We start from the raw sequence: 25,279 nt of genomic DNA on the forward strand, positions 1-25,279 counted from the left end.
GGGACTCAGAATATTATGTAACTGGAAAACACTATATTTTCCTACTCATATAGTGACCCTCATGAGAATCTTTTACTTGTCTCAAAAGTTGAAGTTTTCATCAGGAAGATCCAGAAACTAAAAGGTGGTAGTTTCTAATATCCTCAAAGAGTGTTGTCTTGTCTGAATTTATTTGTCAGTCTCTACTGAGTGTATGGCCAATGTACTGGTAAGCACTTTGAAGAGAAGAGTTTTATTTGGAAAGGAGCAGCTTGGGGATCAGAGCTCTTGATGCACACAACATTTTACTTGTAAGCAGATGGCATGTATCAGATAACCAGAGCTTATAAGGCTCCAACATGTTTTAGAATATTGGGGTATCCTCAGGTGTTCATTACAGCAACTCCTTTACCAACATCACTTACTTCCAGTAACTGCTGGAATTTTGATTTTTTCTTCAATTTAGTTATGAGATCTCACATAGTAATTATTGTTATTTGAACACACAATGAGAAAAATAACTGGACTCAATGTTCAGTAGAAATAATTTTATTACACAACAGGAACATTTTATCACAGTAAGAAAAAGACAGAACCTTGTTCTTTATAACTAGTATTACACTCAATACAGTTTCCAGAAAGTTGTATCTTAGTAGGCAAAGGAGACATCCACAAATGACTTCATGGCTGCGGTGGACTAGAAAATACAGTTTGTTAGCTGTAAAAGAAATAGGTGCAAATAGTTCAAAAGCTCCTTCCAGGTTACATAAACAGAAGAAAATCTAAATTATTGTGGAATGATATCACATACTAAATTAAACTGACAGATGTCTCTTAGCAAATGGAAAAGGTATTTATACTGACAACATAGACATTCACTTTATCAGTGTTATGAACAGATGTGCCTAAAGTTATAAATGTATAACAATAAGATAAAGAGAAATTATAACCTTATATGTGTATTGTTTACTTTTTGCACTTGGGACTGGGAAAGAAATCAAAGTTAGAAATATTGACAACATGTATCTTCAATAATGTAACAGCCAGGGGTTTGGAGATAACAGATGTGAATATATATGTTAGCAACCAAAATGATTAAAAAATTTTGGAAAGTCAAAAAATTGAGGTAATTCACAAGATGTCTAAGAATGGACTTCAGTATAATCTTTAATGAAAATGAACAAAATTGTGACAGAGAGAAAACAGAGAGTATGCTCTAATATACTGCACATATTTATATTAAACAAATGTAGACACCAATAAACAGCACAAAATTGAACAAGATTTGTTCAGCCCAATAAAGGTAAAGATAGAAAAAAAAACAATATTATGAAAAGGATTAGTTGCTACTCACCATACAGCGGAGATATTAAGTCGCAGATAGGCACCCACATTCTCTGGCAGCTGGAGCCAGAGACTGTGTGTGTGTGTGTGTGTGTGTGTGTGTGTGTGTGTGTGTGTGTGCGCACACGCTTTTCAACAAAGATATTGTTGGCCGAAAGCTCACTTTGCAACAGTCTTTCAATTGTGCCTATCTGCAACTCAGCATCTCTGCTATATGGTTGAGTAGCAACTATCCTTTTCATAAACTGTTACATTAAATGCTGTATTTTCCGTTATGACAAAAAAAAAAGTCAGATGTATTGTAGATCAATAGGATGACATATGTAACTCAAGTAAAACGATTACAGAACAAGCATAAACTACAATCATGTTTGCAATTATGCAGCAACTTCTATTCAACAATGGTATACAACTTTATTTTACTTATTAATGTCTCACAGTGAGGATTTACCAACACCCAAGTACAATGCTGAAAGTCACTTGCTGTTGTAAAACAAGAAGAGGAAACACACAGTTTTACGGAGAAGTTCACAATTCAGTGAATTAATTTTACGCTATCTTTTCATAAAATATACCAATGGCTCCAATGAACTGTGGACCTTGCCATTGGTAGGGAGGCTTGGGTGCCTCAGCGATACAGATAGCTGTACCGTAGATGCAACCACAATGGAGGGGTATCTGTTGAGAGGCCAGACAAACGTGTGGTTCCTGAAGAAGGGCAGCAGCCTTTTCAGTAGTTGCAGGGGCAACAGTCTGGATGATTGACTGATCTGGCCTTGTAACACTAACCAAAATGGCCTTGCTGTGCTGGTACTGCGAACGGCTGAAAGCAAGGGGAAACTACAGCCTTAATTTTTCCCGAGGGCATGCAGCATTACTGTATGGTTAAATGATGATGGCGTCCTCTTGGGTAAAATAGTCCCCCATTCAGATTCCGGGTGGAGATTACTCAAGAGGATGGCGTTATCAGGAGAAACAAAACGGGCGTTCTACGAGTCGGAGCGTGGAATGTCAGATCCCTTAATCGGGCAGGCAGGTTAGAAAATTTAAAAAGGGAAATGGATAGGTTAAAGATAGATATAGTGGGAATTAGTGAAGTTTGGTGGCATGAGGAACAAGACATCTGGTCGGGTGAATACAGGGTTATAAATACAAAATCAAATAGGGGTAATAGGGAGTAGGCTTAATACTGAATAAAAAAATAGGAATGCAGATAAGCTACCACAAACAGCATAGTGAACACATTATTGTGGCCAAGATAGACACGAAGCCCACGCCTACTACAGTAGTACAAGTATATATGCCAACTAGCTCAGCAGATGACAAAGAGATTGATGAAATGTATGATGAGATAAAAGAAGTTATTCAGATAGTGAAGGGAGACGAAAATTTAATAGTCATGGGTGACTGGAATTCGGTTGTACGAAAGGGAGAGAAGGAAACATAGTAGGTGAATATGGAATGGGGGTAAGGAATGAAAGAGGAAGTGGCTTGATAGAATTTTTGCAAAGAGCATAACTTAATCACAGCTAACACCTGGTTCAGGAATCATGAAAGAAGGTTGCATACATGGAAGAGGCCTGGAGATGTGGACTCCAGGTGCAGATGTGGACTCTGACCACAATCTATTGGTCATGAACTGCAGATTAAAACTACAAAAAGGTGGGAATTTAAGGAGATGGGGCCTGAATAAACTGACAGAACAAGAGGTTGTAGAGAGTTTCAGAGAGAGCATTAGGGAACGATTGACAAGAATGGCGGCAAGAAATACAGTAGAAGAAGAATGGGTAGCTTTGAGAGACAAAATAGTGAAGGCAGCAGAGGATCAAGTAGGCAAAAAGTCGAGGGCTAGTAGAAATCCTTGGGTAACAGAAGATATATTGAATTTAATTGATGAAAGGAGAAAATATAAAAACGCAGCAAATGGAGCAGACAAAAAGGTATAGAAACATCTGAAAAATCAGATCAACAGGAAGTGCAAAATGGCTAAGCAGGGATGGCTAGAGGACAAATGAAAGGATGTAGAGGCATATATCACTAGGGGTAAGATAGATATTGCCTACAGGAAAATTAAACAGACCTTTGGAGAAAAGAGAACCACTTGTATGAATATTAAGAGCTTTGATGGAAACCCAGTTCTAAGCAAAGAACGAAAAGCAGAAAGGTGGAAGGAGTATATAGTGGGTCTATACAAGGGCGATGTACTTGAGGACAATATTATGGAAATGGAAGAGGATGTAGATGAAGATGAAATGGGACATATGATACTGCGTGAAGAGTCTGACAGAGCACTGAAAGACCTGAGTCGAAACAAGGCCCCGGGAGTAGACAACCATTCCATTAGAACTACTGACAGCCTTGGGAGAGCCAGTCCTGACTAAACTCTACCATCTGGTGAGCAAGATGTATGAGACAGGGGAAATACCCTCAGACTTCAAGAAGAATATAATAATTCCAATCCCAAAGAAAGCAGGTGTTGACAGATGTGAAAATTACTGAACTATCAGTTTAATAAGTCACAGCTGCAAAATACTAACGAGAATTCTTTACAGACGGATGGAAAAACTGGTAGAAGCCGACCTCGGGGAAGATCAGTTTGGATTCCGTAGAAATGTTGGAACACGTGAGGCAATACTGACCTTACGACTTATCTTAGATGAAAGATTAAGGAAAGGCAAACCTACATTTCTAGCATTTGTAGACTTAGAGAAAGCTTCCCCCCCATGAACCATGGACCTTGCCGTTGGTGGGGAGGCTTGCGTGCCTCAGTGATACAGATAGCCGTACCGTAGGTACAACCACAACGGAGGGGTATCTGTTGAGAGGCCAGACAAACGTGTGGTTCCTGAAGAGGGGCAGCAGCCTTTTCAGTAGTTGCAAGGGCAACAGTCTGGATGATTACTGATCTGGCCTTGTAACAATAACCAAAACGGCCTTGCTGTGCTGGTACTGCAAACGGCTGAAAGCAAGGGGAAACTACGGCCGTAATTTTTCCCGAGGGCATGCAGCTTTACTGTATGATTAAATGATGATGGCGTCCTCTTGGGTAAAATATTCCGGAGGTAAAATAGTCCCCCATTCGGACCTCCGGGCGGGGACTACTCAAGAGGACGTCGTTATCAGGAGAAAGAAAACTGGCATTCTACGGATCGGAGCGTGGAATGTCAGATCACTTAATCGGGCAGGCAGGTTAGAAAATTTAAAAAGGGAAATGGATAGGTTAAAGTTAGATATAGTGGGAATTAGTGAAGTTCGGTGGCAGGAGGAACAAGACTTCTGGTCAGGTGACTACAGGTTTATAAACACAAAGTCAAATAGGGGTAATGCAGGAGTAGGTTTAATAATGAATAGGAAAATAGGAATGCGGGTAAGCTACTACAAACAGCATAGTGAACGCATAATTGTGGCCAAGATAGATACGCAGCCCACACCTACTACAGCAGTACAAGTTTATATGTCAACTAGCTCTGCAGATGACGAAGAAATTGAAGAAATGTATGATGAAATAAAAGGAATTATTCAGATAGTGAAGGGAGACGAAAATTTAATAGTCATGGGTGACTGGAATTCGAGTGTAGGAAAAGGGAGAGAAGGAAACGTAGTAGGTGAATATGGATTGGGGCTAAGAAATGAAAGAGGCAGCCGCCTGGTAGAATTTTGCACAGAGCACAACTTAATCATAGCTAACACTTGGTTTAAGAATCACGATAGAAGGTTGTATACATGGAAGAACCCTGGAGATACTAAAAGGTATCAGATAGATTATATAATGGTAAGACAGAGATTTAGGAACCAGGTTTTAAATTGTAAGACATTTCCAGGGGCAGATGTGGACTCTGACCACAATCTATTGGTTATGACCTGTAGATTAAAACTGAAGAAACTGCAAAAAGGTGGGAATTTAAGGAGATGGGATCTGGATAAACTGAAAGAACCAGAGGTTGTACAGAGTTTCAGGGAGAGCATAAGGGAACAATTGACAGGCATGGGGGAAAGAAATACAGTAGAAGAAGAATGGGTAGCTTTGAGGGATGAAGTAGTGAAGGCAGCAGAGGATCAAGTAGGTAAAAAGACGAGGGCTAGTAGAAATCCTTGGGTAACAGAAGAAATATTGAACTTAATTGATGAAAGGAGAAAATATAAAAATGCAGTAAATGAAGCAGGTAAAAAGGAATACAAACGTCTCAAAAATGAGATCGACAGGAAGTGCAAAACGGCTAAGCAGGGATGGCTAGAGGACAAATGCAAGGATGTAGAGGCTTATCTCAATAGGGGTAAGATAGATACTGCCTACAGGAAAATTAAAGAGACCTTTGGAGATAGGAGAACCACTTGTATGAACATCAAGAGCTCAGATGGAAACCCAGTTCTAAGCAAAGAAGGGAAGGCAGAAAGGTGGAAGGAGTATATAGAGGGTCTATACAAGGGCGATGTACTTGAGGACAATATTATGGAAATGGAAGAGGATGTAGATGAAGATGAAATGGGAGATACGATACTGCGTGAAGAGTTTGACAGAGCACTGAAAGCCGTGAGTCGAAACAAGGCCCCTGGAGTAGACAACATTCCGTTGGAACTACTGACGGCCTTGGGAGAGCCAGTCCTGACAAAACTCTACCATCTGGTGAGCAAGATGTATGAAACAGGCGAAATACCCTCAGACTTCAAGAAGAATATAATAATTCCAATCCCAAAGAAAGCAGGTGTTGACAGATGTGAAAATTACCGAACAATCAGTTTAAGAAGCCACAGCTGCAAAATACTAACACGAATTCTTTACAGACGAATGGAAAAACTAGTAGAAGCCGACCTCGGGGAAGATCAGTTTGGATTCCGTAGAAATACTGGAACACGTGAGGCAATACTGACCTTACGACTTATCTTAGAAGAAAGATTAAGGAAAGGCAAACCTACGTTTCTAGCATTTGTAGACTTAGAGAAAGCTTTTGACAATGTTGACTGGAATACTCTCTTTCAAATTCTAAAGGTGGCAGGGGTAAAATACAGGGAGCGAAAGGTTATTTACAATTTGTACAGAAACCAGATGGCAGTTATAAGAGTCGAGGGACATGAAAGGGAAGCAGTGGTTGGGAAGGGAGTAAGACAGGGTTGTAGCCTCTCCCCGATGTTATTCAATCTGTATATTGAGCAAGCAGTAAAGGAAAAAAAAGAAAATTTCGGAGTAGGTATTAAAATCCATGGAGAAGAAATAAAATCTTTGAGGTTCGCCGATGACATTGTAACTCTGTCAGAGACAGCAAAGGACTTGGAAGAGCAGTTGAACGGAATGGACAGTGTCTTGAAAGGAGGACATAAGATGAACATCAACAAAAGCAAAACGAGGATAATGGAATGTAGTCGAATTAAGTCGGGTGATGTTGAGGGTATTAGATTAGGAAATGAGACACTTAAAGTAGTAAAGGAGTTTTGCTATTTGGGGAGCAAAATAACTGATGATGGTTGAAGTAGAGAGGATATAAAATGTAGACTGGCAATGGCAAGGAAAGCATTTCTGAAGAAGAGAAATTTGTTAACATCGAGTATAGATTTGAGTGTCAGGAAGTCATTTCTGAAAGTATTTGTATGGAGTGTAGCCATGTATGGAAGCGAAACATGGACGATAAATAGTTTGGACAAGAAGAGAATAGAAGCTTTCGAAATGTGGTGCTACAGAAGAATGCTTAAGATTAGATGGGTAGATCACGTAACTAATGAGGAAGTATTGAATAGGATTGGGGAGAAGAGAAGTTTGTGGCACAACTTGACCAGAAGAAGAGATCGGTTGGTAGGACATGTTCTGAGGCATCAAGGGATCACCAATTTAGTATTGGAGGGTAGCGTGGAGGGTAAAAATCGTAGGGGGAGACCAAGAGATGAATACACTAAGCAGATTCAGAAGGATGTAGGATGCAGTAGGTACTGGGAGATGAAGAAGCTTGCACAGGATAGAGTAGTATGGAGAGCTGCATCAAACCAGTCTGAGGACTGAAGACCACAACAACAAACAACAACAGAGAAAGCTTATGACAATGTTTATTGGAATACTCTCTTTCAAATTCTGAAGGTGGCAGGGGTAAAATACAGGGAGCGAAAGGCTATTTACAATTTGTACAGAAAGCAGATGGCAGTTATAAGAGTCGAGGGGCATGAAAGGGAAGCAGTGGTTGGGAAGGGAGTGAGACAGGGGTATAGCCTATCACCGATGTTATTCAACATGTATATTGAGCAACCAATAAAGGAAAAAAAAAAGAAAAGTTCCGAGTAGGTATTAAAATCCATAGAGAAGAAATAAAAACTTTGAGGTTCACCGATGACATTGTAAATCTGTCAGACACAGCAAAGGACCTGGAAGAGCAGTTGAATGAAATATACAGTGTCTTGAAAGAAGGATATACACTCCTGGAAATGGAAAAAAGAACACATTGACACCGGCGTGTCAGACCCACCATACTTGCTCCGGACACTGCGAGAGGGCTGTACAAGCAATGATCACACGCACGGCACAGCGGACACACCAGGAACCGCGGTGTTGGCCGTCGAATGGCGCTAGCTGCGCAGCATTTGTGCACCGCCGCCGTCAGTGTCAGCCAGTTTGCCGTGGCATACGGAGCTCCACCGCAGTCTTTAACACTGGTAGCATGCCGCGACAGCGTGGACGTGAACCGTATGTGCAGTTGACGGACTTTGAGAGAGGGCGTATAGTGGGCATGCGGGAGGCCGGGTGGACGTACCGCCGAATTGCTCAACACGTGGGGCGTGAGGTCTCCACAGTACATCGATGTTGTCGCCAGTGGTCGGCGGAAGGTGCACGTGCCCGTCGACCTGGGACCGGACCGCAGCGACGCACGGATGCACGCCAAGACCGTAGGATCCTACGCAGTGCCGTAGGGGACCGCACCGCCACTTCCCAGCAAATTAGGGACACTGTTGCTCCTGGGGTATCAGCGAGGACCATTCGCAACCGTCTCCATGAAGCTGGGCTACGGTCCCGCACACTGTTAGGCCGTCTTCCGCTCACGCCCCAACATCGTGCAGGCCGCCTCCAGTGGTGTCGCGACAGGCGTGAATGGAGGGACGAATGGAGACGTGTCGTCTTCAGCGATGAGAGTCGCTTCTGCCTTGGTGCCAATGATGGTCGTATGCGTGTTTGGCGCCGTGCAGGTGAGCGCCACAATCAGGACTGCATACGACCGAGGCACACAGGGCCAACACCTGGCATCATGGTGTGGGGAGCGATATCCTACACTGGCCGTACACCACTGGTGATCGTCGAGGGGACACTGAATAGTGCACGGTACATCCAAACCGTCATCGAACCCATCGTTCTACCATCCTAGACCGGCAAGGGAACTTGCTGTTCCAACAGGACAATGCACGTCCACATGTATCCCGTGCCACCCAACGTGCTCTAGAAGGTGTAAGTCAACTACCCTGGCCAGCAAGATCTCCGGATCTGTCCCCCATTGAGCATGTTTGGGACTGGATGAAGTGTCGTCTCACGCGGTCTGCACGTCCAGCACGAACGCTGGTCCAACTGAGGCGCCAGGTGGAAATGGCACGGCAAGCCGTTCCACAGGACTACATCCAGCACCTCTACGATCGTCTCCATGGGAGAATAGCAGCCTGCATTGCTGCGAAAGGTGGATATACACTGTACTAGTGCCGACATTGTGCATGCTCTGTTGCCTGTGTCTATGTGCCTGTGGTTCTGTCAGTGTGATCATGTGATGTATCTGACCCCAGGAATCTGTCAATAAAGTTTCCCCTTCCTGGGACAATGAATTCACGGTGTTCTTATTTCAATTTCCAGGAGTGTAAGATGAACATCAACAAATGCAAAATGAGGATAATGGAATGTAGTCGAGTTAACTCGGATGGTGCTGAGGGAATTAGATTAGGAAATGAGACACTTATCATAGTAGATGAGTTTTGCTATTTAGGCAGCAAAATAACTAACAATGGTCAAAGTAGAGAAGATATAAAATGTAGACTGGCAATGGCAAGGAAAGTGTTTCTGAAGAAGAGAAATTTGTTAACATCGAGCATAGATTTAAGCGTCAGGAAATCATTTCTGAAAGTATTTGTATGGAGTGTATCCTTGTATGGGAGTGAAACATGGACGATAAATAGTTTGGACAAGAAGAGAATAGAAGCTTTCGAAATGTGGTGCTACAGAAGAATGCTGAAGATTAGATGGGTAGATCACATAACTAATGAGAAAGTATTGAATAAAATTGGGGAGACAAGAAATTTGTAGCATAACTTAACTAGAAGACGGGATCGGTAGGTAGGACATGTTCTGAGGCATGAAGAGATCACCAATTTAGTATTGGAGGGCAGCATAGAGGGTAAAAATTGTAGAGGGAGACCAAGAGATGAATACACTAAGCAGATTCAGAAGGATGTAGGTTGCAGTAGGTACTGGGAGATGAAGAAGCTTGCACAGGATAGAGTAGCAAGGAGAGCTGCATCAAACCAGCCTCTGGACTAAAGACCATAACAACAACAACAACAACAACAACAACTGATGGCTATAACGAAGTGATATAAAATTAAAGTTTATTTCAAAGAAATAAGATCTGGACTGTGATGGGTGGACACATTTTTCAACCACACCTAAAGTCCACAATGATAATTCTTTCACTGACTGCTGATGCTCATAAAGTTTGGCAATAACAGAAGACCCACTCAATTTATCAAGACTTTCCTTTATTTTCCTACAGTTAAATACTAATTATAAAAGAAATGAGGCAGAGAATGATAGAACAAAACTGAAGATTCATATTCAGGAGAAGTCAGATCAGACAAGTCATAAAATGTTTCACTTCAGCATTTCAGAAAATCGTTGAGTAGTTCACCTGGCAAAGCCAGACCAGTCCCTCCCCCTACCCTTTTCCAAACTGACAATGTGTTCTAACTTTAATAACAGTCTTCAGAAACAAATATTCATTTTAGGAGTAGTAAATAAAACCTTGCTGCTCTTAGACACTTTTTAGTGATCAAGTACAAAAGAAGTTGTATGAAGATGTTGGAAAGAATAGATCCTAGTCTTATCAACAGAACTGTTCCTACATTTTCTACTTGTTGGTATCATGATAATATTACAACTCATGTTAATACAGCTGTCCTAGTTCAACAGTGATATTAGGGTTACTGATAAACAATCTGATAAATTAACTACATGTTTCAATCAAAATAAATATGGAGCTGGATATCAAATTGCCTTACCATTAATATGAATGAGAGCATGAGCAAATTCACAAGGTCAGACATCTCTCACATTATGACCTCGATCGTGATCTAGATAGAGATCTTGAACGTTTGTGTCTCTTTCGTTTGTGGTCTCTGCTCCTGTGATCATTTCTGCTGCTGCTGCTGCTGGCTGAGCTGCTGTGTCTATGAGATGCTTTGCTCCTCTTCTTTTTACTATTATGGTGCGATGATGCTTTATCTTGTTTCTCTTTGGTAGCATTTCTCTTTTCTGATCTGTCAATGGGCTCTGGGGATTCAGACCAACGCCAGTTATTCCTTTCTTCTCGGTTTCTGCAAGACAGTAGATGAAACATGTTAGGGATTCACTCATACAGTACATACTCATACACAAATATGTTAAGGAATTCTGTACATTGTAACTGTAACTAGAGGGCTGAGATAGGTAACACTCATATAATACACGAAGTAAGCAATGTTAAACAGGTAAGGCAGATTAAATGGCATTTTAATATTAAGTAATGTCACAGCTGAAATAACCTTGCCCTACAGTGCACACAGACTGCCTGAGACAGTTCTGTCAGAAGTTCAATTACACTGGCTGGTCTGCACAACATGGACCAAGAATAGTAAATGTAGGGGTGTGGCTGTAACCAATTGTGTACAGAACAGGCAAGCAAGACAGCAATGGGAGCAACAGTCTAGCACAGCACATGACCATGGTGTCTGTATTTTCCTGGCCACCATGTGAAAAAGCATGGCACGTGATGGTGGTGGTCTTGATTTTCATGCCCACCATGTAAAAGAGAAAAGTAGGCATTCCAGTTTCTGGCAAATGCACTGTATATTTCCACAGACTCAGATGCATGACATAAATGTGAATATAAGATTTAAATGATCTTTGTTGACAGTACAGAAACCAAGTCCCACATCCCGCAATAAATATACAGAAATTCAAGATACAGGAAAATGATACTCAGTATGATAGGTTCACTACCACTTTGGGGATAACTGGACCACAAAAATTAAGAAAATAAGAACCATTTGTATAAGTCAATATTTACACAAAATATTCGTAAAAATTAACAGTGTACAGCATGTGAAGATGTCAGTTGTTACCACCGACAACCTCAAATGATCTCAAATACAATTAATATTACAGTAATTTCAGATGTATCTAATTATGAAAATGTCTCAGAACTTAAGACTCCTCCACAGAAATTGCATGAAAGCAATCTTAACCAATTCATTTCTTCAAATGTATCAGATGTCTGACAGAAGAGATTTTTGGTAGTTACTAAAGCAAATATTCGTTTTGGCACACATTTTGAATATGTTGCAATCATTGTAAATTTTGAAATCACCACCACTAAAAAGAGTTCAAGTAAGCAGATTAACTAAAAATTTAATGATGTTTCTATTGTCTAAACTGACAATGTATTTTCATAAATACAAAGGCCTACAAATTTATAATTTGCAATTATTTCCTTAATCATTTTAGATGGTTCTAATGTTTCTGATATGCTAAGTTCAGAAATGCAAAGGATTTCCCCTCTATTACATAAGGTTTATTCACAAAGTAAAGGTGATGATCCTGAAAACTGATACAAAATCCATATATATATATATATATATATATATATATATATATATATATATATATTTAAAAAGAAAGATGATGAGACTTACCGAACAAAAGCGCTGGCAGGTCGATAGACACACAGACAAACACAAACATACACACAAAATCTAGCTTTCGCAACCAATGGTTGCCTCGTCAGGAAAGAGGGAAGGAGAGGGAAAGACACAAGGATTTGGGTTTTAAGGGAGAGGGTAAGGAGTCATTCCAATCCCGGGAGCGGAAAGACTTACCTTAGGGGGAAAAAAGGAGGGAAAAAAGGACAGGTATACACTCGCACACACACACATATCCATCCTCATATACACAGACACAAGCAGACATTTGTAAAGGCAAAGAGTTTGGGCAGAGATGTCAGTCGGGGCGGATGTACAAAGGCAAAGATGATGTTGAAAGACAGGTGAGGTACGAGCGGCGGCAAATTGAAATTAGAAATTAGCGGAGATTGAGGCCTGGCGGATAGCGAGAAGAGAGGATATGCTGAAGGGCAAGTTCCCATCTCCGGAGTTCTGACAGGTTGGTGTTAGTGGGAAGTATCCAGATAACCCGGACGGTGTAACACTGTGCCAAGATGTGCTGGCCGTGCACCAAGGCATGTTTAGCCACAGGGTGATCCTCATTACCAACAAACACTGTCTGCCTGTGTCCATTCATGCGAATGGACAGTTTGTTGCTGGTCATTCCCACATAGAACGCTTCACAGTGTAGGCAGGTCAGTTGGTAAATCACGTGGGTGCTTTCACACGTGGCTCTGCCTTTGATCGTGTACACCTTCCGGGTTACAGGACTGGAGTAGGTGGTGGTGGGAGGGTGCATGGGACAGGTTTTACACCGGGGGCGGTTACAGGGGTAGGAGCCAGAGGGTAGGGAAGGTGGTCTGGGGATTTCATAGGGATGAACTAAAAGGTTGCGAAGGTGTTCCACTTTCCACTTTCCACCTTCTAGGACCATGTCACCCTCACAACACCTCCACAACGACCCCATTAAGTTTTATTTACATTCCCTCCGCAAACATGCCTTCGCCCTAGCCAGATTACACTCCCATATTTTATTTTCTCAGGCTTGTCTGACATTTGGCATCACCCCCAAAGGCCTCACACTTAAAGTTCCCATCTCTGGCTGCAACCCTTCTTTCCATCAGTTCCACTTCCAAACAAAAAATTTTTTTTTTTTCCGCTTTCAACACCACCGCTGCTATAAAATCCACCGTTTCCATTTCACAAACAGTTCCTTTCAGCTATTTAACAACCTTTTCGGCTAGTTTTAATATCTTTTGCTTTATTTCCATTTCCGTTTTTCTCACATCATCGATCATTTCTAGCCGCTTCCCACAGGTTTTAACGTCATTATTTCTTCATCAGACAATTGTTAGCTTCATTTCCATAATCTGTCACCACCAAACCACCCTTTTAATACATCCTCACGTAGTTTTTTCGAAATTCTCCCGCATTTCTTCACCCTTTAACGTGTTTTGGCGGCAACACAACCACCTAACCTTCATGCACATCATTTTCTACCTACACAAGTTCACCACAGGATCAACAGCCCAGCTCTAACCAACCCTTTTTCGCCTTTTTTCACACCAGATTTTTATATTTATTTTCATTTTCATTTCAGCCTCGTGTTCCACTTTCCACCTTCTAGGACCATGTCACCCTCACAACACCTCCACAACGACCCCATTAAGTTTTATTTACATTCCCTCCGCAAACATGCCTTCGCCCTAGCCAGATTACACTCCCATATTTTATTTTCTCAGGCTTGTCTGACATTTGGCATCACCCCCAAAGGCCTCACACTTAAAGTTCCCATCTCTGGCTGCAACCCTTCTTTCCATCAGTCCCTATACCAGTTCCAAACTGAACAATCCATTGCCCTCACCCACCTAATCCTTCACCTGCACATCCACTCAGCCAATCAACACACCCATCAACTCCTGTCCCTAATAAAAGTCCTCAATCTTTCCTCACCCACATCCACACCGGTTGTTCAGAGCATCCTCCTACAGGCCAACCGCAAATTAGAAAAGCATGCCACCCTCCACCTTAAAAAACTATCCAATCTCCTGGTTTCCCACCTCCGGAAAGGCAACTCACTCACCCTTCACAACCTTTCCAGCAAACCTCAACCTCCTCTCATTGCACACAAACCCAGTCTCTCCCATCTACTCAATCTCCCACTTCCAGCTCCACTCCCTCCAAAACCTCAAAATTCCAATCAACGCAATCTGGAACCACAACACCCCAATTCAGTAGTTAACCTTTCCTCCAAACCTCTCTCCCAATCCGAAACCTCTGTCCTATCCAAAGGCCTCACCTTCAGCCCCACTCCCAGATTTAACCAAACAGCCCTCGTCAAAGATTTACTGTCCTACACCCGTACTCTCTGCTGGAAATATCACTTTGCCACGAAGAAAAATGATCCTAATCCTACTCCTAATGATCCAACTCCCCAAGACACTATCCAAATTGAACCATGCCTGGAACAGTTCCGTCCTCCGTCACAGCGGGACCCACCTCCTCTTCCTCAAAATCACCCTCTCCTAACCTTCCAGGAATTTCTGACTTCCAGCCTTGCCTCTCAATCCTTCTTAAAAAACCTTAATCCTACTCCCAACATCACCACTGCTGAAGCCCAGGCTATCCGTGATCTGAAGGCTGACCGATCCATCGTCATTCTTCCGGCTGACAAGGGTTCCACAACTGTGGTACTTGATCGTCGGGAGTATGTGACTGAGGGACTGCGTCAGCTTTCAGACAACACTACTTACAAAGTTTGCCAAGGCAATCCCATTCCTGATGTCCAGGCGGAGCTTCAAGGAATCCTCAGAACCTTAGGCCCCCTACAAAACCTTTCACCCGACTCCATCAACCTCCTGACCCCACCAACACCCCGCACCCCTACCTTCTACCTTCTTCCCAAAATTCACAAACCCAATCATCCCGGCCGTCCCATTGTAGCTGGTTACCAAGCCCCCACCGAACGCATCTCTGCCTACGTAGATCAACACCTTCAACCCATTACCTGCAGTCTCCCATCCTTCATCAAAGACACCAACCACTTTCTCGAACGCCTGGAATCCCTACCCAGTCTGTTACCCCCGGAAACCATCCTTGTAACCATTGATGCCACTTCCTTATACACAAATATTCCGCACGTCCAGGGCCTCGCTGCGATGGAGCACTTCCTTTCACGCCGATCACCTGCCGCCCTACCTAAAACCTCTTTCCTCATTACCTTAGCCAGCTTCATCCTGACCCACAACTTCTTCACTTTTGAAGGCCAGACATACCAACAATTAAAGGGAACAGCCATGGGTACCAGGATGGCCCCCTCGTATGCCAACCTATTCATGGGTCGCTTAGAGGAAGCCTTCTTGGTTACCCAGGCCTGCCAACCCGAAGTTTGGTACAGATTTATTGATGACATTTTCATGATCTGGACTCACAGTGAAGAAGAACTCCAGAATTTCCTCACCAACCTCAACTCCTTTGGTTCCATCAGATTCACCTGGTCCCACTCCAAATCCCATGCCACTTTCCTTGACGTTGACCTCCACCTGTCCAATGGCCAGCTTCACACGTCCGTCCACATCAAACCCACCAACAAGCAACAGTACCTCCATTATGACAGCTGCCACCCGTTCCACATCAAACGGTCCCTTCCCTACAGCCTAGGTCTTCGTGGCAAACGAATCTGCTCCAGTCCGGAATCCTTGAACCACTACACCAACAACCTGAAAACAGCTTTTGCATCCCGTAACTACCCTCCCGACCTGGTACACAAGCAAATAACCAGAGCCACTTCCTCATCTCCTCAAACCCGGAACCTTCCACAGAAGAACCCCAAAAGTGCCCCACTTGTGACAGGATACTTTCCGGGACTGGATCAGATTCTGAATGTGGCTCTCCAGCAGGGATACGACTTCCTCAAATCCTGCCCTGAAATGAGATCCATCCTTCATGAAATCCTCCCCACTCCACCAAGAGTGTCTTTCCGCCGTCCACCTAACCTTCGCAACCTTTTAGTTCATCCCTATGAAATCCCCAGACCACCTTCCCTACCCTCTGGCTCCTACCCCTGTAACCGCCCCCGGTGTAAAACCTGTCCCATGCACCCTCCCACCACCACCTACTCCAGTCCTGTAACCCGGAAGGTGTACACGATCAAAGGCAGAGCCACGTGTGAAAGCACCCACGTGATTTACCAACTGACCTGCCTACACTGTGAAGCGTTCTATGTGGGAATGACCAGCAACAAACTGTCCATTCGCATGAATGGACACAGGCAGACAGTGTTTGTTGGTAATGAGGATCACCCTGTGGCTAAACATGCCTTGGTGCACGGCCAGCACATCTTGGCACAGTGTTACACCGTCCGGGTTATCTGGATACTTCCCACTAACACCAACCTGTCAGAACTCCGGAGATGGGAACTTGCCCTTCAGCATATCCTCTCTTCTCGCTATCCGCCAGGCCTCAATCTCCGCTAATTTCTAATTTCAATTTGCCGCCGCTCGTACCTCACCTGTCTTTCAACATCATCTTTGCCTTTGTACATCCGCCCCGACTGACATCTCTGCCCAAACTCTTTGCCTTTACAAATGTCTGCTTGTGTCTGTGTATATGAGGATGGATATGTGTGTGTGTGCGAGTGTATACCTGTCCTTTTTTCCCTCCTTTTTTCCCCCTAAGGTAAGTCTTTCCGCTCCCGGGATTGGAATGACTCCTTACCCTCTCCCTTAAAACCCAAATCCTTGTGTCTTTCCCTCTCCTTCCCTCTTTCCTGACGAGGCAACCATTGGTTGCGAAAGCTAGATTTTGTGTGTATGTTTGTGTTTGTCTGTGTGTCTATCGACCTGCCAGCGCTTTTGTTCGGTAAGTCTCATCATCTTTCTTTTTAAATATATTTTTCCCACGTGGAACGTTTCCCTCTATTATATTCATATATATATATATATATATATATATATATATAAAACTTTATTAAAAAACATAATAAAACATTGCCCTCCTATCATTAAAATGAAGGATTATGTATTTCAGGACTGAAACAAAGGCTTTCTTTACCTTGTCAAATCTTCACTGCATTTTCTACTGAGTGCTGTCTGAGGACACTCCCTGTGCAGCATACAGTGGCAGTCAACTGTCATGTTGACATCCGAATGGTCATTGTACTTCTGTTCCATTTGTTTAATGTCTTGAAGGAATCTTTCTCCCTGTTCCTCACTCACAACACCTGATGCAAGTACTTTCAAGTTAGGCAGCATGTTTCTTACTACGGTATATTCTCATAATTTAGGTCTTTGCAGTTAATTCTCCTCCCAACCTTGTACAAAAACAAATTTCCTGTGCCATATCTTTCCAGTCTCCCACCATCTCACAAGGTCTCACCGTCCAGCCACAGAGGGACATTCTCCCGTAATACAGCACCACCCAGGATCCGAGCAACTGAATTACACAGTACCACCCAGGATTCGAGCAACTGAATTACATTCTCCGCTAGGGTTTCGACTACCTCTCGTCATGCCCCGAAATGAGAAATTTCCTGCCCACTACCCTTCCCACCCCTCCCATAGTGGTATTCCACCATCCACCAAACCTACACAATATGCTCGCCTATCCCTACACAACGCCTGCTCCCAACCCCTTACCTCATGGCTCATACCCCTGTAACAGACCTAGATGCAAGACCTGTCCTATACGTCCTCCCACCACCACCTACTGCAGTCCGGTCACAAACATCATCTATCCCATCAAAGGTAGGGCTACCTGTGAAACCAGTCATGTGATTTACAAGCTAAGCTGTAACCACTGTGCTGCATTCTATGTGAGCATGACAACCAACAAGCTGTCTGTCTGCATGAACAGCCACTGATAAACTGTGGCCAAGAAACAAGTGGACCATCCTGCTGCTGAGCACACTTGCAAACATGACATCCTTCATTTCAATGACCGCTTCACAGCCTGTGCCATATAGATCCTCCCCACCAACACCAGCTTTTCTGACCAGTGCAGGTGGGACCCTTCCCTGCAATATATCCTACATTCCCGTAACCCTCCTGGCTTCAACCTTTGTTAGTCATTGTCCTCTCCCATCCAGACCCTTCTCTGTTTCCATTCCAACACTACACAGCCCTTGTTCCTCCATCATCGCACAAAGTCTGTTTACTTCTCACCTTTCCCACTATCAACCCCCCCCCCCCTCCCTCCCACCTCTCCGCTCCCTCTACCTAATCTCCCGACTGCACATAGCTGCGCTACCCTCTTTCCACCTCGTCCCTCCACACTGTCACACACGTCACTGTCCACCACACCTACCCTACTATTCCTCCCCCTCCCTGCGCCAGCCTCCTCCTTACTCCCACCCAGTCGCCACTCCCATCTTGCATCAGTGCTGCTGCTTGGAATGTGGCCTCAACTACCTGAGACTGCAGTCGTGTGTGTGTGTGTGTGTGTGTGTGTGTGTGTGTGTGAGTTGTGTTTGTGGGAGTGTGTGTTTGCCATCTAATTCTGAGGAAGGCCTTACTGGCTGAAAGCTATTATTTGTGATAGTTTTGTTGTTGTGCCTATCTGTGACTGAACATTATAAGTGTTTTACCTGAAATAAGCATCCAAAAATACGCAAGCAAAACCCTTTACCTTTATGAAAAAAAATCCATTGTCACCAGTCTTATTAGTGATCTAGGACACAGGATGAATCTTTGGAAATGAACAGCAAAGAGAGGTGCCTCTCTAACATAATAATTAACTTTGAACCTAACTTCTATATCTACAACCCCACTCTGCAAGTGTGTGGTGGTGGGTACTTCACGTACCACTGTCCCCCGTTTTCCTGTTCCAGTCACAAACAAGAACAATTGTTGGTAAACCTCCATGCAAGCACAAATCTCTCTAATTTTTCTTTCATGGTCTTTTTGTGAGATACATGTATACGGAAGCAATCTATTAGCTGACTCTTCCACGAATATACACTCCTGGAAATGGAAAAAAGAACACATTGACACCGGTGTGTCAGACCCACCATACTTGCTCCGGACACTGCGAGAGGGCTGTACAAGCAATGATCACACGCACGGCACAGCGGACACACCAGGAACCGCGGTGTTGGCCGTCGAATGGCGCTAGCTGCGCAGCATTTGTGCACCGCCGCCGTCAGTGTCAGCCAGTTTGCCGTGGCATACGGAGCTCCATCGCAGTCTTTAACACTGGTAGCATGCCGCGACAGCGTGGACGTGAACCGTATGTGCAGTTGACCGACTTTGAGCAAGGGCGTATAGTGGGCATGCGGGAGGCCGGGTGGACGTACCGCCGAATTGCTCAACACGTGGGGCGTGAGGTCTCCACAGTACATCGATGTTGTCGCCAGTGGTCGGCGGAAGGTGCACGTGCCCGTCGACCTGGGACCGGACCGCAGCGACGCACGGATGCACGCCAAGACCGTAGGATCCTACGCAGTGCCGTAGGGGACCGCACCGCCACTTCCCAGCAAATTAGGGACACTGTTGCTCCTGGGGTATCGGCGAGGACCATTCGCAACCGTCTCCATGAAGCTGGGCTACGGTCCTGCACACCGTTAGGCCGTCTTCCGCTCACGCCCCAACATCGTGCAGCCCGCCTCCAGTGGTGTCGCGACAGGCGTGAATGGAGGGACGAATGGAGACGTGTCGTCTTCAGCGATGAGAGTCGCTTCTGCCTTGGTGCCAATGATGGTCGTATGCGTGTTTGGCGCCATGCAGGTGAGCGCCAAAATCAGGACTGCATACGACCGAGGCACACAGGGCCAACACCCGGCATCATGGTGTGGGGAGCGATCTCCTACACTGGCCGTAAACCCACTGGTGATCGTCGAGGGGACACTGAATAGTGCACGGTACATCCAAACCGTCATCGAACCCATCGTTCTACCATTCCTAGACCGGCAAGGGAACTTGCTGTTCCAACAGGACAATGCACGTCCGCATGTATCCCATGCCACCCAACGTGCTCTAGAAGGTGTAAGTCAACTACCCTGGCCAGCAAGATCTCCGGATCTGTCCCCATTGAGCATGTTTGGGACTGGATGAAGCGTCGTCTCACGCGGTCTGCACGTCCAGCACGAACGCTGGTCCAACTGAGGCGCCAGGTGGAAATGGCATGGCAAGCCGTTCCACAGGACTACATCCAGCATCTCTACGATCGTCTCCATGGGAGAATAGCAGCCTGCATTGCTGCGAAAGGTGGATATACACTGTACTAGTGCCGACATTGGGCATGCTCTGTGGCCTGTGTCTATGTGCCTGTGGTTCTGTCAGTGTGATCATGTGATGTATCTGACCCCAGGAATGTGTCAATAAAGTTTCCCCTTCCTGGGACAATGAATTCACGGTGTTCTTATTTCAATTTCCAGGAGTGTATATTCTGAGAATTTTAACAGTAAACCACACTGTGATTTCGAATGTCTTTCTTGCAGCGTCTGTCACTGGAGTCGGCTGAACACCTCCATGATGCTTTTGCACTTGGTAAATGAACATTTAATAAAATCTGCTGCTCTTCTTTGGATCTTCCCTATTTCCTCCTTAAATCTATATGGTACAGATCCCAGAGTGATGAGCAATATTCAAGTATAGGTCGAACAAGGTTTTTATAAGTTACCTCACTTATGAGAGGACTATACTCCTGAGGATTCTTTCAATGAATTTCAGTCAGGAATCTGCCTTACCTGTGATTAGTTTTATGTGGTCATTTGACTTTAAATCATTCAGTAGGCATACTCCTAGATGCTTTATGGATGTGACTGCTTCCAGTAATTGTTCTGAAATCATGTAATCATTTAATAATGGGCCTTTCTGCCTGTTTATGCTCAATAGTTTATACTTGCTTATGCTGAGGGTCAATTGCCAATCCCAGCACCAAGCAATGATCCTCTGCAGGTCATCTTGCATTTAGCCACAATTTTCTAGTGTTTCAATTTCTCTGAATCCATGAAAAGTTTCATGAAAGTTAAAATATTATCCCCTAGGTCATCATCATGTACTGTGAAATGTAATGGACCTGTAACTTTCTCTTGGGGAATGCTGGATGTTTCTTTTACATCATTTACACTAAATTCAAAAGGCAAATCATTCCATTAACATTTAGCAATTATTTTGGAGCCCAAACTGATGTATAACTACATAAGGGGGAGCAACGAGCCAGTTTAGATCTTTTATAGTTTGTCACTACTTGAGTACAGGTCTGTGAGCACAGTGTAACTGCATGTTAAGTGTTTAACTTAAGAGGAACTATGCCACTTTGCATTTACATGCCATGAAAATAAATAATAATATTTGGGGAACCTGTTAGCACTTGTTCACATTTATGAAAGTTAATAGCAGTACTTTTAACTTTTCATATGTTAATCAGCATACGTGTCTGCTACTTAAAGTATTATAATGCCACAGTTTTTAAAATCACCATTCTTCTGACTGATAAAATTTCTCTCTGTGGCAACCTATTCATATCAGAGTAGCACTTGTACCATACTTCGCTGATTATTTGTTGTTACCCTCTACAGATCCTTCTAGTACCACAGAAATTATACCCTGGCATCGTAACACATATTCTATCTACCTGTCCCTTCTTCATGCCTGTGGTTTTCAAATATTCCCATTTCAATGACTTTGTGGAGAACTACTTCAAATCATCATCTTATACATACATCAAACTTTCAACATCCTTCTACTCCAGCACTTCAATTCTATTCTTTCCTGATTTTTCTACAGTTCTATGATTCACTACAATATAATTCTGTGCTCCTTGCATAAATTCTCAGATATTGCTTCCTCAAATTAAGGCCAATATTTGATACTAGCAGACTTCTCTTGGCCAGGAATGCCTTCTTTGCTTGTACTAGATTACTCTTTTAGTTCTCCTTGTTTCATCCATCTTGTGTTATTCTGTTTCCAAGCTACCAGAATTGCTGAATTTCATCTACATTGTGGTCACCAACTTTAATGTTAAGTTTATCGCTAATTGCCTATACTACATTTTATGGCAAAAAAATGTTTTAGATAAAAAATGATGCACAAAAGTGAAAATAATAATTTGCTTAAGCACTATTTGTGACTGTATCTCAGAACTCAAAACATCTTTGAAGTATGTCCCTCAAACAATGCATCAATTGTAACATTTCACCCAACACTGGAAAGAGTTTTTAAATTTATCCACAGCGATGATGTTTACTGCCACCAGTAAATTTGCTCCAACAATTTTCATATTATGAAAATGCCTCTTTCTAAAATATTTCTTTCTTGATCTCTTCATTATAAGACAGAAACAACTTATGTGGCTAAGGTGTAACCTTGTGTTCCCAAGAAACCACTTTGATACTTTCACACTGTGCCAAACATTATATGAAATCAATGCTGCATGCACATAAAGAACACTGTATGGGTGGTGGAGCCACTGCCATAATTTGACACAATGTAGGTATTTTCTTTTCATTGACTTGCACTTATGCAACCATTAAGACAGACAGAAGTAATGTTGATTAATTATAGTACTACTGAACACAAAGCCATGAATATGAGCCACATATTTGTTAGCTTTTTACAGGAACAAGAACATCAACTTGATTTACCACAGACTGGATCCACTCCATCTTCGTTCCTGTAGTTTTGACCAGATGACAGCTTAATTTCTCAGCAATTGCCACAAGGCCAAAATCTATCACCTATGATGACATAGTCAAAAATTCTGTATTCATTTCTGTCTATTCCTTCAACTCACAGCAAACATTCAATGGTTGCACCTCTTTGCATTACAAAGCACATTTGTAAGGAATCCACAGTAATGTCTTTAAGCTTCAAAATGTCCATCATAATTTATGAAAACTGAAACTTCAAAAAAATTTGTAAAAGTTTCTTATGAGTTCCACTAATTCATCTACTGTTGTGTCAATGTCAAACATGATCAAAATTTTCCATAATAAAAGCTACTCGGTATGCATTCTGGGGGCAGTATTTGACTACTTTTAAATTGGGAAAGCAATTTTGTAAATTTTGTCTGTGCCCTAACTTCCTTCCTAGAAACTTTTGAGACATTATAATAGTTCTGCTGCCTGACAAGAAACACAATTTCAGATCAGTATGTTCACTCTCATGACTGTCAACTGCCAAACTCTCAAACATGTAAATGACATTCACAAAATCAGATTGAAGGTAGGATGTTTTTTACTACTGAACTGTAATTGGCAGAGATTTATGGTAGGTTTCATAAAAGTATTCAGCAAGAAAACACAGGATTAGCATGCCTTAATCAACAGGCAAATAATTATTATTTATTTTCTCTCTTTTCAAAAGTGGTACTTTCTAACTTCTTATATCCTTTTGGAATGCCCCAGAATGCATGCTTAGCCTCTTGCATGAAACTTGTAACAAAAGTATAGCCTAACTTTTATAACTCAATTTAAAAAATCCATGTTATGTAATGTACGGACAAATCTTCATTCATTAGATAGTTTACAGTTATGAAAATTTATGTCTGCATCTGTTGCCCATTTAAAAAAAAGAAAAAAAAAAGGCAAGGACACAAATATTGGCTGTGAAAACTTGCACTGAATGAACAACGTAACAAGTTTGATGGAAAATATCAATTCTCAGGTGATTTCATGCGGTTCATGCAAAATAACAGAAAATCAAGGACTTCAAAAATGGTTTTAGAGGCTACATCAAACAAATGAATATTTGGCAGTAAGAACAAAAAAGTCAAATCACAGGTGTATAAGAGTTATCTTGATCACACACCTACAAAAATATGGAAAAAAAGGAAACTAATTTAATTACCTTTGACCATTGTGCTTTGGACTGAAAGAGCTTGATGGAGATCTTGATCTGGAGCGATGTCTTTTCCTCTGCCTATAATGTTGGAAGTCTCTATCAGCCCATGCAAACTGATTTGAAGGATTACGAAATACATGAAGGAAGTTGCAACTTCTACCCTTTGGGCACTTTCCTTTGAAGAATAAACCTACAATGAGAATAAATGGTTACATTCCTTCAGTGCCAAATCACAGATGTATTAGTTACATGAAATTGGAAATATGAGGATAGTCCACAAAGTAAGTTCCATTTCTATTTCTATCCGCAACAGCATACGATCGCAGTTCCGAGCATGCACAACAGTTACTCTGACTCAAGGAGAAGATATGTACACCATTTTGAGATCACTGCTGCTTATGTATGATTTGTAGTGCTTCTTTATAATGTCAGCTGTAATTGAAAATGCCGCTTGTGTGAAATCAGATCTGTGATTCGTTTTCTAAATGCGAAGAAAGTTAAACCAAAGGAAATTCATTGGCAAATCTGCGAGGTTTATGGACAAAATGCTATAAGTGATTCAATGGTTAGAAGATGGGTCAGACTGTTCAATGAAGGATGTGATCAAGTGTACGATGAAGAATGAAGTGAACACCCGTCTGTGGTTACTGATGAACTGGTTCCAACAACTGAAGAGAAGATTAAGCACAACCGTAAGTTTACACTTGGTGCCCTTGCTATGGAAGTTCTGCAAATCTCATGAGCACTAATTCATGAAATTGTTACTGAAAAATTGGAATTTCGAAAACGAAGGTTAAGCCTAAGCAAATCTTGACACCTTGAAAAGTCATGTGCACCGTTTTTTGGGACAGAAAAGGCATTTTGCTGATTGATTTCTTACCACGAGGCCAAACAACCAATGCACATGGTTACTGCGACACCATTAAGAAATTGAGCCCTGCAATACAGAACAAGCGCCAAGGATTACTGTCAAAAGGTGTTGTTTTTCCACGATAATGCTCGACCTCACACGATTAATGTGACCAAATAACTCTTACAGGAATTTCACAGGGACACGTTTTGATCATCCTCTGTACAGCCCGGAGCTCGTTCCTAGTAACTTTCATCCCTTCTTACACCTAAAATCTGTCCTTGGTGGTCAACACTTCAACAATGATGACGAGCTGAAAGAAGATTTAACCACCTGGTGGAATACACAGGTGGCAACCTTCTATGAGGAAGGCATACAAAAACTTGTGCCATGCTATGACAACTGCCTACAAAATTTGGGAAGCTATCTAGAAATGTTGTTTAACAGTTGTAGATTTTTT

General features: G+C 42.7%; 1 protein-coding gene across 1 annotated transcript in view; it reads right to left on the reverse strand.

Moving 5' to 3' along the window:
* Nucleotides 1–526: 526 nt before the first annotated feature.
* The window catches only part of LOC126187556 (U2 small nuclear ribonucleoprotein auxiliary factor 35 kDa subunit-related protein 2), a 70,079-nt gene continuing 45,326 nt past the window's right edge, over nt 527–25,279 (reverse strand). The window contains exons 9-11 of the mRNA XM_049928710.1: nt 23,976–24,159; nt 10,552–10,866; nt 527–697 (exon numbers count right to left, since the gene is read on the reverse strand). Coding sequence (XP_049784667.1) covers nt 10,605–10,866; nt 23,976–24,159 — 446 coding nt within the window. The 3' untranslated portion in view covers nt 527–697; nt 10,552–10,604. The remainder of the gene's footprint in view (nt 698–10,551; nt 10,867–23,975; nt 24,160–25,279) is intronic.

Source organism: Schistocerca cancellata, chromosome 5 (genome assembly GCF_023864275.1).
Source record: "Schistocerca cancellata isolate TAMUIC-IGC-003103 chromosome 5, iqSchCanc2.1, whole genome shotgun sequence".
In the NCBI taxonomy this organism is placed as follows: Eukaryota; Metazoa; Arthropoda; class Insecta; order Orthoptera; family Acrididae; genus Schistocerca; species Schistocerca cancellata.